General features: G+C 39.0%; 1 protein-coding gene across 3 annotated transcripts in view; it reads left to right on the top strand.

Annotated features, from left to right (window-relative positions):
• COBL (cordon-bleu WH2 repeat protein) overlaps nt 1-16910 on the top strand; it is a 609262-nt gene that overhangs the window by 576981 nt on the left and 15371 nt on the right. For all 3 annotated transcript variants that reach the window (XM_068236528.1, XM_068236529.1, XM_068236527.1), the window contains 2 exons: nt 3500-3607; nt 6105-6344. In XM_068236528.1, coding sequence (XP_068092629.1) covers nt 3500-3607; nt 6105-6344 — 348 coding nt within the window. The remainder of the gene's footprint in view (nt 1-3499; nt 3608-6104; nt 6345-16910) is intronic.

Here is a 16910-nt window from a genome sequence, read left to right as displayed (position 1 = left end):
CCTGATTGATGTATACACATGCAAGATGTTTTAAAGCACTTTAGGCCTCCAATTTAGCATGCAATGTGATTTCTGCCCTTAAAACGTTGCTGTGCGTCAAATCCAGATTTTTCCCAGGTACTTTTAGCGTGTATCCCACTCCCCCATGCAAAAACTCAGATGTTAGACTCCTTGAAACATCTTTTCCATCACTTTTGTGGCCAGTATAAATGTTTCTAATTTTCGAAGTTCGCCTCCCCATTGAAGTCTATTGCGGTTCGCGAAAGTTCGCGCAAACTGAACTTTTTGCGGAGGTTCGCGTTCGGGGTTCGCAAACCAAAAATCGGAGGTTCGAGCCATCTCTAGACTGAAAGAGCCTTGAAAGTCAGAATTCTGGAACATATGTGTAATATAATTAATGGGAATATGGAACCTTAGTAAACACTATGCACAATACCATGAATCCAGATTACAGGGTACATTATTTAAAGGAATATATAAATTGAATGTGTCCCAATGCAGGGGTGATCTAACAAATGAGCTACTATGCAAAGAGAGTATATGCAAAGAGAGTATGTGGATATTTTGTTTGCAGACATTGCACCCTTATGGCCTGAATAACGATTTTGAGATCATAAGGATGCACTGTGTTTGTGTAAAATGGATAAGCTACAGATAGACATAGGGGCATGAGTGATCTGCTGTGCCACTGTCTGCATGTGGTTGTGGTTTGAATATAGCAATATGTTGGTCTCTGATGTGACAGTATATGATATATGATACTAAATGAGAGGTCTCCAGTATACTAAATTCTATATAAAGATGGATATGAACAGGAAAAAGTCTGTAAGAAGACATTGGTGAAAAACTCTCCTTTGAGGGCTAATTCACACTAGAAGCGCTTTTCTGATCATTTTGCGATTGATTAGCGTTTTTTAAAATCGCTCCCATTCACTTTCATTAAAATCGCAGTAAAAATCGGCAAGTTTTCTGTGATTTTTACGGCAATTTTAATGAAAATGAATCGGAGCGATTTTAAAAAATGTTAATCAATCGCAAAATGATCAGAAAAGCGCTTCTAGTGTGAATGAGCCCTCAAAGTGATTAACATGATCTTAAATTATAAACTTGAGCTGCTGCAAATGGCTGGGATTTATACTGAGGGATTGCTATTTGAACTGGCTGTTTGCCAAACTATTGGGTAGCTGCTGCTTTAAACTGAATCTCTCCATGAGCAGTGATATGCTGTGAGGGTGGAGACAGACTGCTATGGAGATGAGAGGGTCTGATGAAAGCATGACACGTAAGAGAAAGAGAGCACACGCCCAGTTCACATCCTGACGAATCGCCTGTGTGAGGAGTGGGAAACGCTTCGATAGGTGGAGCCTAAACGTCACGGTGACATCCATCCCATGCTGTTCCGAGGACGCGATTCATCTTTAGCGTCCGGCGTGTTACAGCCGACCAGGGGACTGACAAGCGGCGTAATAGCCGCGTGCTCTATCACTATCTGACAGCCCTACTTGATGCGACGTCTGTGGATGGCAAGCATTCCATAAGCCATGAGATGCCTGACACGTGAGTGGGTACCCACAGGAAAATACAGCTTGACGGAGGTGGTGAGAATGAATGGCGAATGGTGAAACTACCCCTCTTGTATCATATGTTCTGCTGTTTAGTGCTGCCACATAGTGTGGAGGATCTGACCCTTGTCAGTGACGTTTGAAAACTCCTGCATGTATTTTAACTGGTTTTAAAATGCTAATTTTTGCATGTAATTAAGCAGAATTTGTGCAGTTGTTTTTCAATAAATTATATGATTATCTGGCAAATGTATCAGGAACACATGCCAATTTTATTGTTCAATAAAGTATTATGCACTAAGCACTGCTCCATAATCTAAACTCATCTATTGTTCACCCCTACTTGGAGCAACCAGTTTCTATCCATTTTCCCAACTTCTTCCAAAGAAACCTTGATATGTCCCACTCCATAACACATTTCTCTGTGAAATTGTTGGCCTGTTTGCTATAATCTCCAACTATAGGGCCATTCCTTTTCATCCTTGTATGTTGGCCCTTAGGGACATTCCTCAGACACAAACTAAAATGACAACTATGTTGAGGAATATATGAACTGTGCTCAGTTGCTTTAAAATAGGTCCTAGTTACCAATGCACTCTGCATTGGTAACTAGCATTAGCTTCCATCATACTGATAAATTATTATTATTTAGTATTTATATATGGCTGACATCTTCCTCAGCCCTTTACAGAATATATAGTCTTTTGTCACCATTCACCAACTGTCCCTCAGAGGATCTCACAATCTAATCCCTACCATAGTCATATGTACACTGTAGTCTACGGCCAAATTAGGGGGAAGCCAATTAACTTATCTGTATGTTTTTGAGATGTGGGAGGAAACCCACACAGGCGCAAGGAGAACATACAAACTCTGTGCAGATAGAACCCTGCTTGGGATTCAAATGGGAGACCCAGTGCTGCAAGGCAAGAGTGCTATGCACTATGGCACCCTGCTGCCCACTATGCCATCGTGTTTTACAACACTGTAAATCTTCTAAGGTGCCATTCCATTTTTTTTAAAATGTCAATGAAGGAACACAAAATCCAATACATAGTAGCAATTAGATAGGTAAAAGCCTCCCCATCACCCTATAGCTAAGGTGCAAAAATATTACCTATTAACAATCTGCACAGCCGTCTAAAACAAAGACAGCTCAAACCTGGCACTGATTTTCACTATAAAATCAATCCATAAACAGGATCTTTGTCTGTGGTCTGCTGTAGCCAAATGCCAGTCCCTTTTTCCTAAATAGTTTCATTCCACATGAGGGCAGTGATGAAACTCTCAACAAACTCTCATAGCCAGATTGTGCATCAATCAAATAAATCAAATTCTGCAATGAGAGGCCTTCCTAGAGGATTTTTTGAATATTTAATAAAGTAACAATGTAGCTCTATAGCGGTTTGAAATTCAGCTGTGCTTTTTATGTTTTATCTGTGAGGTTTAAATTGTGATTCAAGTTTTTGATTCATAGTTTTATAGTGAATAAGGCAGGGAACACACTTGACTGTTTTCGTGCGCGTTTTCTGCACAGAAAAACTGAGAACTCATGTTAATCAATGGGCTAGTGCACACTTACTGTGTTGTTCGCACGCAGAAAAAAAAACGACATTCTGCATGATGACTCTGCACATTTTGGCAGTTTCCTCTATCATTTACATCAGCTGCTGTGAAAAAACGCGTGCGTTTTCCTGCATGGAAACACACTTGATGTGCAGAAAAAGTATGCAGAAAAACGCGCGCGGAAAACTGAAAGTCAAGTATGTTCCCTGCCTCAAGAATTTTTTGGGACTTTTATAACCATTTCTTTAAAGACTGATACAGTTATTATTTTTGTGTATTCCATTGTTGAAATTTGCTTAGTAAATGAATTGTTAGGATGTTTGCAGAATCCTTTTATAAGAGAAATATATACTGTATTTTATTTGTATTAGAGCTCACCAACAGGTGAAGAGGAAAGGAAGGTTTATGAGCCAGAGAATGAAAGATCTGCACTACTGTCAGCAATTCGAGCTCATGATGGTACTTCAAGACTTAAAAAGGCAAGTGAAAACTTGTTATATCTAATAACATCTGTACAAGGCATAGGTATAATTTAGAAATCAAACATCATACACGTCACACTGGAGCTCTGAGATGTGGCTATGCGCCTACTGTTAGACTGTCAAGCATTCAAGAAAAAAGCATACAGGCGGATTGTACTGTAAGTCAGGAAAAGAAGTTTGAACAATAAACATCTGGTGGTTGGATTTGTATGTATGCAGTGCAGGAATTGTTTTTTTTTTATTCGTTCTCAGTGGTACCCAGCCAGTTTTACACACTTCATCCACTCCGCCTTAGGATGGATAAAGGTTGCATCACTGAGAAAAAACGAAGCAATTTTTCTACAATATAACTGTTTTATTAGCACTAACTACAGATTTCCACCCATAGTGATGTTAAACCGAGCCATCCTTAACCTGTTGCCGCCTGCGTCACGCCAATGGGCGTGTCCATGGCGGCAGCCCCAGGACCGATGATTGACTTAGAGTGGAGTACCGTCATAACCTGAATAAGATGAGATTTGGTGGATATTTACTATGGATCTGAGGAGTCTGTCAAAATCTCTCGAGTAAATTAACTAGTACTGCTTTCAGACACATAAATGATAAACAATACCTTGAAAATGCCACCATCCAATCAGTGGCACTTCCATTCTTAGTGGACATTGTGACCTGTTCATCTCTCTCTGGCAGCTGCTATACATCATTGCGCTGGGCTATATTGTGTCTTATTTTCAGACACATTGGTGGACAGTTTTTAAAGACCTGTTTTTGAAGGTGTGCAGAAGAAATGATCATGCTTATTTTTTTGGATCTTCTGACTATTTACTCTGGCTCCAGCAGGAGACTTCAAAAAGTGCAGCACCAAATAGCAAACTGCCACCTCCATCATGTTGTGTTATTGGGTGGTAGCTCTGACTACCCCACAACAGGAATAGAGGAATAGAGTGATGGTTAGGAGTCAGGGATATCCAGGGAAAAGCACAAGTTGCACATGCACTACATACACTATTGTAAATAAAACAGGCAGAGCAGTACTGCACTTAAAACTCTAGCCCAGCTGTTTTTCAATTTTGCCTTTACATGGGCTTTAAATATTTATTTTATTACCCTGTGGTAATGGTTACTAAAATATGGGGGGGGGGGGGGGGGGGGAATAACAAAATTTAACTTTCATAATTTTTGCACATAAAATATCAGTAGTTTAAGAGGTACCGTATACGACCCCCCAACTTTTTCAGTTAAAATATAGAGTTTGGGATACACTCGCTGTATAAGACTACCCCTCTTCAAACGCACACTAAATAAAAATTAAAAAAAAAACATAAATTGGTGCCATGTATGAACAGATACTGGTGCTGTACTGTATGTGGTACCCAGTATATAACAGTATATAGGCAATTGACTGGTTGGATTGGTCAACTCTCCCTAAGTGGATTAGTCAGCTCTCCTGGTCTATCTGTTTATCAGAGCGGTATGGAAGAATAGATTGCGCTGTGCCCATAAAACACACCTCTTTCATCCTTCTGGCCCACCCTTGTATCCTATTTACCTCCTTCTCTGCCTCTCAGATCTCACACATGTGCGCCTGCCCAGCTTCACTCAGCAGCTAGATCTGAGAAGTGGTAACAGAATAGGGCGTATCACCCAGCATCAATGACACTCGACGTATAAGATGACCCCTGACTTTTCAGAAGATTTTCAAGGGTTAAAAAGTAAGACTACTTTTTAACCCTTGAAAATCTTCTACGCCACGCCAGAATATACGCCAGAATATACGGTAATTAAATAATACTGTATAAGTGATCTTTCTTTCTAACTTTTATTTTACTCTAATTTCAGCAACCTGTATCTGAGTATTTTTCTAACTCTTATGGCCATATCTATTAACTTTTCTCCTCCTGAGTTTTCTTCAAGTAGATACAATATTTTCAAACCTTATCAATAGAATACTTTTAAAGCTCCCACTGAGCAAGAAATTACTCAAAATGAGTTTGATATTACCTTTTTTACCTACTTTTTAAAACTTTTTCTGTTGCTAAGTAATGAAAAAAAAATTTTTTAAATAAAATAAAAAAGTCTCCTTGAAGAACACTCAAGAGAGCAGTAAATAAGATATGGCCCTTAGGGAATAAAGTCTTCATTGCATGCACTTTCATATAATGGACTCCACACAGCAAGTGTCGACATTTAGGAAGAGAAATAGCTTAGAAACGCCATAGAAGTTAGATAGTGTTGATTCACATAGCACACAGCAATATCACTGGCACTAACACCAGCAGAGTATCGTGCATTGTGCAGTTAGCGGGACCTGCAGTACATGAATAACAGGAGCGTTACTATGATTATCTGCCTTATGTTAGATGCCAAACACGAATTACTAAAGCAACGCTTACATTACCCATGTGCTGCGAGTCATGCTCACCGTAATGTTGTGTGTATTAAATTATGTACTATGTTTGTTAGTAAAATAATTAAATTCTGTATTTTCAAAAAGGTAACTTCTGCAGCATCTGAGGAACTTCAGACTTTAAGAGACACAGAGACATTATTGAAAGGAAATGAAAAAATAGCAGTGATATCCATTCCTCCTCCACCAATAATGCATCCACCCCCACCACCTGTGCTACCATCTACCCCCAAATCACCCTCAGCCTTAACAAACAATTCTGTAGATGGAAGAGAAGCCTTACTGGATGCTATCCGCTCTGGCCAAGGGGCTGCACGATTGAAAAAGGTAACTTGGCACAATTGCCTGTCATTATTTGTAATTTTGCACAAAAGTTTAGCATGTAAAAAGAAGAGTTGATGCCTGAAGCTTGAGCTGTTAATGAAGCTGGTTGCTGGCTAGAGTAGTCATCGCATAATAGAATGCATTGTGCACACAACCTTTTTACAATGTTCTTTCTTTTATTTGCAATTTTACATACTCTAAGTTTTAGGACATAAATGTGTGTAGGTGGAGTGAATGGATAAATGGTTAGATTTGTAATGTTATTGGTGTAAGAAGGGTAAATATAGACAGGCTGAGAGGGGGACTGGGTTGGAGAAATGCCACCAGAAAAAAAGCAGGGGAAAGAGAAGACCTAAAAGCAAAGACAAATACAGTAGATAGGTGCAGAAGCAGGTAGGTACTGTAGAGTGGGGAAAGATTTAAGGCAGGCACAGTAAAAACAGCAGGTTTGATGCACAGTGGCAGTCAATTCTGACAATACTTCAAAAGAGAGCGGTAAGCAAGGAGTTTGACCATAGAAGTAGCGGATGTTCAAGGATAGGAATGAGAAATGGCACAACAGAAGTCCATTGAAATTGTAGCCCTCAGAGAAGCGATTACTGGCAGATGCTTTAAGAAATGGAGGCTGCTCTCGTATGCTCTATTCATACTTAAATCAGGCTGAGCTCAGATTAGAAATGTATGGCTATGTTGGACATTGATTCGCAACTTAGCCCTTTGCTCAAGATCTTTACTTGATGTCTGCCAGCTTACTCTGACCTAATAATCCTTTGCTAGAGATGTTTGCAATCTGACCCCTGTTTTAAAGGGAACCTGAACTGAGTAAAATTATTTAAAATAAACACATGATGTAGCTGCAAATTAATATTACATACTTATCTCATGTTCAGTTCCTCTCAGAAGCTCACCATTTTCTTCTTACAGTGATCACTTCCAGTTCTGACAATATTTTGTCAGAACTGAAATATACCAGTTGCTGTCAACTATATATCAGCTGCTGTCAGTTACAACTGAATGTGCAAGGTAATGTCCATGCAGTGTGCTGACCAGGAAGCTGTTACGGGGTAATGGCCATTTTCAAAATGGAAGTCAGAGAATTCCATTGATCAAAGTGGACAAACAGGACACAGGAGAGGAGAAAGAGATTGATGAGTAGACTACACAGGAGGTAAGTATGACGTGTTTATGTTTATTTTGACTTTTAATTTTCAGTTCAGGTTCTCTTTAACCACTTCAGCCTGACTGGACGAAAATTTTTGTCCAGTTAGGCTGCGTGCACTCCCGCGGGTCGCGCGCGCTCCCGCGGGCCCCCCCGTGCGCGCTCCCGCTGGGGGCCGTTAGCCCAGCGATCAATGAAAGGGATTATAAATCCCTTTCACTGATCAGACCCCCCCGGAGAAAAGCCGACATCGTCTCTTCAGACGCTGCAGCTTTTCTGAGATCAAAAAGTTCCACTTCTTCTATCTTCTTCCTGGGAGCGAGCTCGATCGCTCCCAGGACTTTTTGACTGTGGCCATCTTGTGGCCAAATAGCAAACTACACCAAAACTCACCTTACATTGAATAAATACATTTTTACACATGTAAAACCCCCTATTTACCTCCTACACCAAAACATACCCACATACAAGTTTTAATAAACTATAAAATAAAAAATTACAATAATAAAAAAAAACAAAACATAAATAGTTACCTAAGGGTCTAAACTTTTTAAATATTCATGTCAAAGGAGTATATCAATATGATTTATTAAATTATGGGCTTCTAAATAGTGATGGACGCAAATTGAAAAAATGCACCTTTATTTCTAAATAAAATATTGTCGCCATACATTGTGATAGGGACATAATTTTAACAGTGTAATACCCGGGACATATGGGCAAATACAATACGTGAGTTTTAATTATGGAGGCATGTATTATTTTAAAACTATAATGGCTGAAAACTGAGAAATAATGAATTTTTTCCGTTTTTTTCTTATTCTTCCTGTTAAAATGCATTTACAGTAAAGTGGCTCTTAGCAAAATGTACCACCCACAGAAAGCCTAATTGGTGGTGGAAAAAACAAGAGATAGATCAATTCATTGTGATGAGTAGTGATACAGTTATTGGAAAATGAATGGGAGGTGAAAGTTGCTCAGATGTAAAAAAATTCTCAACCCTGTAGGCTGAAGTGGTTAAGCCAGCTTTTGCGTACAAATGCTCTCAATATATAGCCCCAATTTCACAATGGAGGGAGCCGGTTAGGCAGCAGATGGGCTAATTTAGGGTATGGGTCCTTCTACACTTAATGCCATTTAATACATTGCTATGCATTACGTTTTTATGCATTTGTTTTCTCCACAGCAGTACATTGTGAAAAGCTTCCGTTTTTCAGTGTATAGTGTGAAAGAGGCCATAGGGAAACATGGACACTAGACTGCACATCCGTTTTCCTCTCAGTTATAACTGACAGCAACTGATATAGTATCAAAAGACCCTAAAGGTGCCCACACATCATACAATTTTTTAAACAACTTTTCAATTCAAGAATTGCAACTTTTCCCTAATTATGAAAGAAATGATTGAAAATGCAGAACAAATTGCTTGGGTCTGGATAAAAAGTAATTGACACCAAATCACACCATTCAATTTTCATAAAAATTGATCAGAAAAATCCAACACTCCTGATCTTCTTTGATCGAATAAAGCAAAAAAGAAAAAAAGAGTAGTCCTATAATGATCAGTGATGTATCTGATGATCAGTACTAGCTCTATCAGCACAATAGTCAGTATTTTATTCAAAGTGTGATCACACGTGATTGGGTGCACAGTAATATTCAGAAACACAGGAGAGTGATAGCCCTTAGTGGCAGGGGCTATCACTAATAAGAGAGTGGTCGTGCAGGCAGAGTCGGTAACAGATCGGTCAGGCAGAGGTACAGAATTGTCAGACAAAATCGGAGTGAGTATTCAGGCAGAAGTCGGCAACAGATCAGATTGGCAAAGGTACAGAATCGTTAGGCAGAGAGTAGTCGGAGATACAGGCAAAAGGTCAAACACAATAATAATCAATAACAGTAATAATATAATTCCTAAGCTAGTGCGAATCCCCGGAGTCCTGCTGGTTCAAACACACACGGATCTGACTAAGGTCTGAGAGCTTTCACTGCAAAGTTTCAGCAACAACAGACAATGAGCCACTGACATCCCCAAGCTCAAATACAGACAGGCAATTCCAAACAACCCGCCCAGAACAGCCTGACCAATCAGCAACGAGACCCAGCAGTCTCATGTCAGCTGACCAGCAGATCAGCTGACCCGTCTCCTAAGCCCATAAAGGTCCTGCCGCTCCGTGCGCGAGCATGCCGACCTAAGCTGATGTGCTACTGAGAGACCTGTCCTGCCAGAGGCTGCGCGAGATGTCTGGGAGGGCGGTGACGTCAGACGCGGAAGCAGCGGCCGCACCGCTCTCCGCTGCTGAGGTAATACTGCTATACCTGACAAGTCCCCTGTATGAATCAATACATAATCACTACAGCTTCATCATAGAAAATCTTTATTTACCACTTGCACTTGGACCTTTTATATTGACTTCTATATATATATATATGTATATATATATATATATATATATATATATATATATATATATATATATATATATATATATATATATATATATATATATATATATGCACCAAGCACTTTATGTATATTTTATGATGCACTATATATTTCCATACTAATGAGCTCTTAAAAAACAGTATTATTGAATAGAGAGCAGTGTTTTTTGGTCCAGCATCACGCCACAACAGTAATATAGACACATTATTTACATTGCTAACGCAGGTGTGACGGATATTTTGATTGGACCAATACATTGATCTATACCTTATGTAAGAGCAGTGAATGGATTCTCTTACCTGTTAATTAATTGTTTTTATGGGATCTTTGGACCCAGGGGCCATTGTGTGATTTTAAGTGTTTTAAACTGGTTTGTTGGTAAATAAAGATTTTTCTATGATGAAGCTGTAGTGATTATGTTGATTCATACAGGGGACTACTCTTTTTTTATTTTTTGCTTTGTAATCTTATGGTTGGGTCGATGACCCTAGTTCCCCATTTATTGTTTATCCTACAATATAGGTTAACTTCCTGTCGATATGACTGGTAGTATTCCAGGCTCATGCTTGTGTTTAAAATCTTTGATCGAATAAAAACGGGAAATTTGATCAGATATCGAAAAAATGAAAAAAACATTTCATTTTTTTGGGACAACTGATCAATTTTATCGAATTGCAATAAAATTGGATAATTTTATTGTATGGTATGTGGCCACTTTAAGAGTTTATTTAGCCTCAATCAGCCTCAGATAGCTGACAGGAAGACAGGACAGGAAGCAGCCAACAAGTAGCACTACCTCCTTTTCCTATACTAAATATAGAATGCTAATCCAAGAATTGCATCAGAATGCCATGAAATATCAGGAAAGAATTTGTCTTGCTTGAAGGGAGTTGACCTACACAGGTTGTTTGACCCTCCCCTGGATCAACTGGGGAGTTCTGAGGGTATAGGATGTGTGCGTGCATGTGTGTGCGTCTGTATATATGTATATGTGTATGTGTATGTGTGTGCATATATATGTATATGTGTGTGTAGATATATATATCCACTTCGCATCCAGACCTTGTTTTCAACTTATTGACCAGAGCAGTTTTGACAGTTTAGCTATGTCCCTATTTAATCAGAAATAACTTTATCCCTACTTATGACACAGAAATGAAATATATATTGTTTTTTTAAAGACAAACTAGGCGTTCATTGTATGACATTTTTTTTCCTCAAACAATTTTGTTTTCTATGAATTTGAATTGGAAAACAAAGAAAAAATAGAAAAAACATGTATTTCTCAGTTTTACCAATTCCAGTTTAAAAATAAAAAGTGCTACTGTAGATAAAAAACACACATTTTGTTTGGCTATTCTTACAGCTTATCACAAAACTTAGATTATGTTCCTGTCACCATTTATAGTGAAGATATTTGATTCTGAAATAATGCTACAGAGTGTGTTTTTCACTATAAAATGAGAAAATACAAGTATTTTTAATAGTAAAAATCAATCTCATTAGCTCAGGAAACTTATATTCCCATTCACCAATTAGTGCTGCATCAGATAGTACCAAAAATGTGCACAGGAGCAAGCCCAATCCTGCACAGTGCTGCTTCTGCTACAAGACGTATATCTACTGATCTGTGGCTTAGATGAAGTCCCAGAGGACGTATATCTACTGACCTGTGGACGAAGTGGATATATATATATATATATATATATATATATATATATATATATATATATATATATATATATATGATAATATATTTTTTCATTCAAACTACACGTGTACTTGAGTGTGCTAACCATTTACCACTGTAATAGTTATAGTATTATACTTACATAACTGCCTTTAATCTGGCAAAAGGGTTGTTTTTTTTTTTCATTTTAACAATATTTTATTGACTTTTAATCAGCATTTCATGCTTTTATCGTTGCATACTGATTTACAAATAATCTCAGTGTAGTGTTATTATGATTAAGATACATGAACTTTCTCTACTAAATTAATTAGTTTAGCTCTCAGACACTAAATCTTTCATTATATTAATCATATTAATACCAATCATACTATATACCAATGTAACATATTATTGTAGCATTTTTAAGTGGTTGACACATTGGGGCCTCTCTTCGACCTTCTGTAGATCTTTTCCCCCAACATTGTAAGTCAGTAATATCCCAATTCATCATCTCATGATTTATGTTCACTCAGTTTCCTGTATTGGAAAGAGATCTCCTTTGTGTTAGTATAACTCCATTGTAAATATATCCACATGTCTGTATCCATGTGCAAGTAAGTGTCATTTTTGAGAAATCTATATACAGCATCACAATCTGTACCAATGGTGTGGGGACTCTAATCCCTTTTAGTATCCTGATCTTGAAGGAACGCCCTCATAGCTGAAGAAACTCCCTCCATATTGATACTAAAATTGAGTCATATTGGGGAATTTAATATACAAAGATACGTGTGCTTACTTCACAAAATGTCACAGTATGGACAGTATTCGTGTGCTTCCTTTTTAAATCAATTAGATTCTCTTCATAGAGTTTCACAGTTCATATTTCATGGGTGACTTTGCTTCCTTTTTCAGGAACAACTCTCAAACAATAGCAGCTGAACCTTAGAGTAATAAAACACCTAATCACACAGTAACAATGCTAACATGGTTTGACAAAAATGCTCCACATTCTTACAAAGCCAGTGACACCCACACAGCACAGTGTGTCACCAGTACTCATTACACAAACTGCTTATAGGCTGCACCAATCTCTAGAGTAGTCCTATAATTTTCTCCAGTACACAACCCGTCCACCCTCTTTATGGGCTGCACATATCTCTACAGCAGCAGCAAAGTCTTGCACTATGTTTAACACATCATCAAGGAACTATGGGTATGAAGACTTTAATGTACCAACACTTCAAACTGCTCACCCTTAGTTCTGGCAATCTTCATCATAGGACAACATAAGCTGCGTATGCACTTTTTCATGCTTTCAACACATGTACTGGCTGGCTCTTACTCCTCCTTCCACCTTTCAGACATTTTGCAAACTTAAATGGAGCACCAACGGTGCATGAACATTTATTGCAATAGAAATGTAATTACAATTATATATAAGAACAAGTACATATCATATGGAGATGTCTCTACTCCTCTTCGCGTTTTGTCCAATGGTGTGGACTTGTCTGTGGTTACTGTAGGGATTTGTGCAGACTATAAAGCGAGTGAGCAGTTTGTGTAATGGAGACTGGTGAAGCACTATGTTGTGTGGGTGTTACTGGCTTTGGGAGAAGTTGGAGGGTTTTTTTTGCCACACCACGTTTACAGTGTTACGCTGTGATTAGGGGTTTTATTATTCCAAGGTTGATTTGTTATGAATTGAGATTTGACCCTGAAAGAGGGAGCAGTGTCATACATGAACTGGAAGAAACCATGAAGAGGATTGAATTAGACTGATTTAAATAGGAAGGGCACTAATACATAGTCTGTGTATTGTTAGAATTGGAAATACGTATTTAGTTGTACTGCTATTATAAGATCCTGGAGGTTCTAAACCTTAAGTATCTGGTTTACGATTTGATAATAACAGCATGCAGAAATCATCCCCATCTACATGTATATGCTAGCAGAGTGTTTTGGTGTAGAACTTATCTAGCCAATAACTGATTCCATATTCATGACTGTTAAATAATGTTTAGAGATTTATTTTGTAATACGGTAGACATAGCTTTTTTAGTGTCCTTACACTTTAACTTTTCGAGTTCAAGTTTCAAGCCATTAGTTGAGTTGGACCTCACTTTCTTATTATAATTATTCAGCAGCTTGCAAGAACAATCAAAACATTTGGTTCTTTGAAGTCTCAAGTCTGACTAATCATACAACATTTGTTTGCAATTGTAAATATTCACCAATTGTTCTGTTAGGGTTTACTTTGCTTTTGATAATAAGACAGGTTTGTTGATATCAGTTTGGTTGACTTGGGAAAACAATGGTCAATGGTAATTTATTTCACAGACCTGAAAACAGGCCATGCCGATTTATCTATGATGCCATGTAAGCGTATGATCATTTTACTATTACAATATCCTTAGTTTCAAATACTGCTCTTATATTTCTGCCATAGTTAAGTATCATTTGTAATGTGTGCCAGTGTTTTAATAAAACATATTATGCTATAGAAGGCACAGTTTATCTTTTTGTTTTTTCAGACTGCTTTCAGCTGCTATTCGCTGCCTGTCACTATATGCTGCTTGCATGTGCTTTCATTACGGAAATGCTGGAATTTGCATTTGTAGCATCGAACTGCTGTTTTGCTGTATCACAAAGTGGATTAATGTATTCCATTGTTAATACCGGTAGTCAAAAGACTATAGAGCCTGCAACAACTTTTGGTATCCTTTTAAGCGCTTGGACTATTTGTGTTTTTTTTACTTAAGGATTAGGTGACTGGCAAAGGAAAGCAAAGCACAGAGGGAAAGAGAGTCACAAAGGCAAAATATCTGAGTCTCAGTACTTTCATTTATTATACTCTAATTATCAACTGTACGCATCAAATCCACCACTGCCAGAAACAAACATCCAATTCAGATGTGATTCAGAAGTTCACTGTCATTTTTTTTTCTAAGTTTTGAAGTAGATTATTTTTTCTTTGCCTTGTCCTTTGGATTTAAAAATAGCTTTCACTTACTGAGAACAGCATGTGCCTGCTGAACTTTGTAACTCCTGGTAAACATTAGTCTTTTGCAGTATTTTCACCAGCAGAATTGCATACAGGGTGTCAGAACCATTCAGCATATTATAATCTACTGCTTCCAGCTAATGAAATAATTACACATTGCTACAAAATTAATTCTATTTGTAAATGACATTTAATTCGTAATATTCCCAGCTTCTTTCTTGTGATATTTAGATTTTTTTTGGGGGGGGGGGGAGGGGGGTGCTTACTTCAGCTGAGTACTCACCACCCGACGGGTCCAGCGACACCCCCTTGACGATGAGCGGCACCTCTTCCTGCATCATGCAATATTACAGTTTGGCACAAAATGGGCGTTAACTAAAAGTCAAGTGATCGCGGTACTTTGTGCAGGGTCGTTTGGGGATCTTAAAGATCTGATCTGCCATGACAGTCGTTATCGGCATGCGTCAGTAAATGTTGTTTGCGTGATCACATATTCAAATAAATATACAGATTTAACACTTCGTTATAAATTGGTAGCCTTACAAATTACCCTATTTACCTGGGAGGAGGTGGACATTTGTGGCACTCATTATTAAAAGGGACTCTCAATTTCTACCATAAGTCCCCAAGGACCTATCATTACATGAATGGGGGTAGTTCTGTCACTTCCACTAACACCTAGGTGAAGTGAGCCCCTTGCCCTTGACATGGGCAATGGGACATTGTAAGGTGGTCCACCCCACTTCATTGGCCATGTAGTCTGGTAATGTTCATGCTTTTAGCCAGCTCAGGCCTACAGGCAGCACCAGCTTTTATGGAGAGAAAAGGTTAAAAAAGGCGTAGGGGAGGCGCTATGTATATTTTTTTCAAGTTTAAAGTTTAATAAAAACACAAAAAATGTAAAAAAATGTCACTAAAAACAAAATAATTACATTAAAGCTTTGGGGGCGATTAGAGCTAAAGATGGCTTAAAAAAAGCAATACAAACCACCCTTTTTCTAAAACCACCTTTCTCATGATCAAGTCAATCATTTTAACATGCTGTGAGAAAACGCGGAAAAGCCGCCGCGTGCGCTCAGAACAAGGCGGCTGATTCCGCGTCCAATGCGGCAGTTTGCACGCGTAGGCCTACATCTGTCAGTATGGCTGAACGCGGAGAAACCGCGCATGCCTTGATAGCAGTGCGGCTGGCTCCGCGTCCAGCGTGGCGGGTGGTACGCAAGACATGTCTGGTGTGGCTGGGACTGATAGTCCACACAGGTTCAGAAGGACGCGCGCGTTGAGAGGCAGAACTTTTATGACAGCCAGAAGGGAGTCAGCTGACCAAGCCGGTCAGCTGACGATTGTACCAGTTCCCATTGGTCCAGCACTTAGGGGAGGCGCTGGAGAGCGCTGGGCTATATATACTGGGTGCTGGTCATTCGCTGGTGGTAAGCCGTTGCGATCACTACGTGGAAGCACTCAGACCTTATTGTCAGAATCTGTATTATCATTCTGTTATACTTCAGATTAGTTCCAGGGTGTTGATGATCAAGGACCTCACACCCAAGATTAGGAATCTGTGTTCTCATTCTGTTATACTTCAGACTAGTTCCAGGGTGTTGATGATCAAGGACCTCACACCCAAGATTAGGGACTTGTGTTATCATTCTGTTATACCTCAGACTAGTTCCAGGGTGTTGATGATCAAGGACCTCACACCCAAGATTAGAGACTTGTGCTATCATTCTGTTATACCTCAGACTAGTTCCAGGGTGTTGATGATCAAGGACCTCACACCCAAGATTAGGAACTTGTGTTACCATTTTGTTATACTTCAGACTAGTTCCAGGGTGTTGATGATCACGGAGCTCACACCCAAGACTAGGCATTGTTTATTATCTGTTATGACTTTCTGCTTTCCTGACCACTCTTCTGTTCACTGATTTGGTACTTCGCTATATCTGATACTCTGTTGCCAAACCCTGCTTGCCTTTGGATTACCAAATCAGCCTCCTGTCTTTGTACTGTGTATGTCCGTGTGTTGCCTACCTGGCTTGTCCGACCTTGAGAGCTATCTCCCCAGTTTAGAGATAGTTTACAGACCAGTCAGTGACATCCTCCATTGGTGTCACTCACGCTCTGGTCCTTCCCTCTCCCAGTCTGACTCCTCCCTGCGGGAGAGTCTCAGGCTGCTGGAAGGTACTTACTCTAGCAGTATTCCTTACTGCCTTGTACCTGTCTTCCTGGTATTGTTCTCAAAGTATTACTGTTGCACCAAACACTCATATCTCTCAGGTGTCCAGAGG

This window comes from Hyperolius riggenbachi, chromosome 5 (assembly GCF_040937935.1).
Source record: "Hyperolius riggenbachi isolate aHypRig1 chromosome 5, aHypRig1.pri, whole genome shotgun sequence".
Taxonomy (NCBI): Eukaryota; Metazoa; Chordata; class Amphibia; order Anura; family Hyperoliidae; genus Hyperolius; species Hyperolius riggenbachi.
This window is presented reverse-complemented; position numbering and strand designations above follow the sequence as displayed.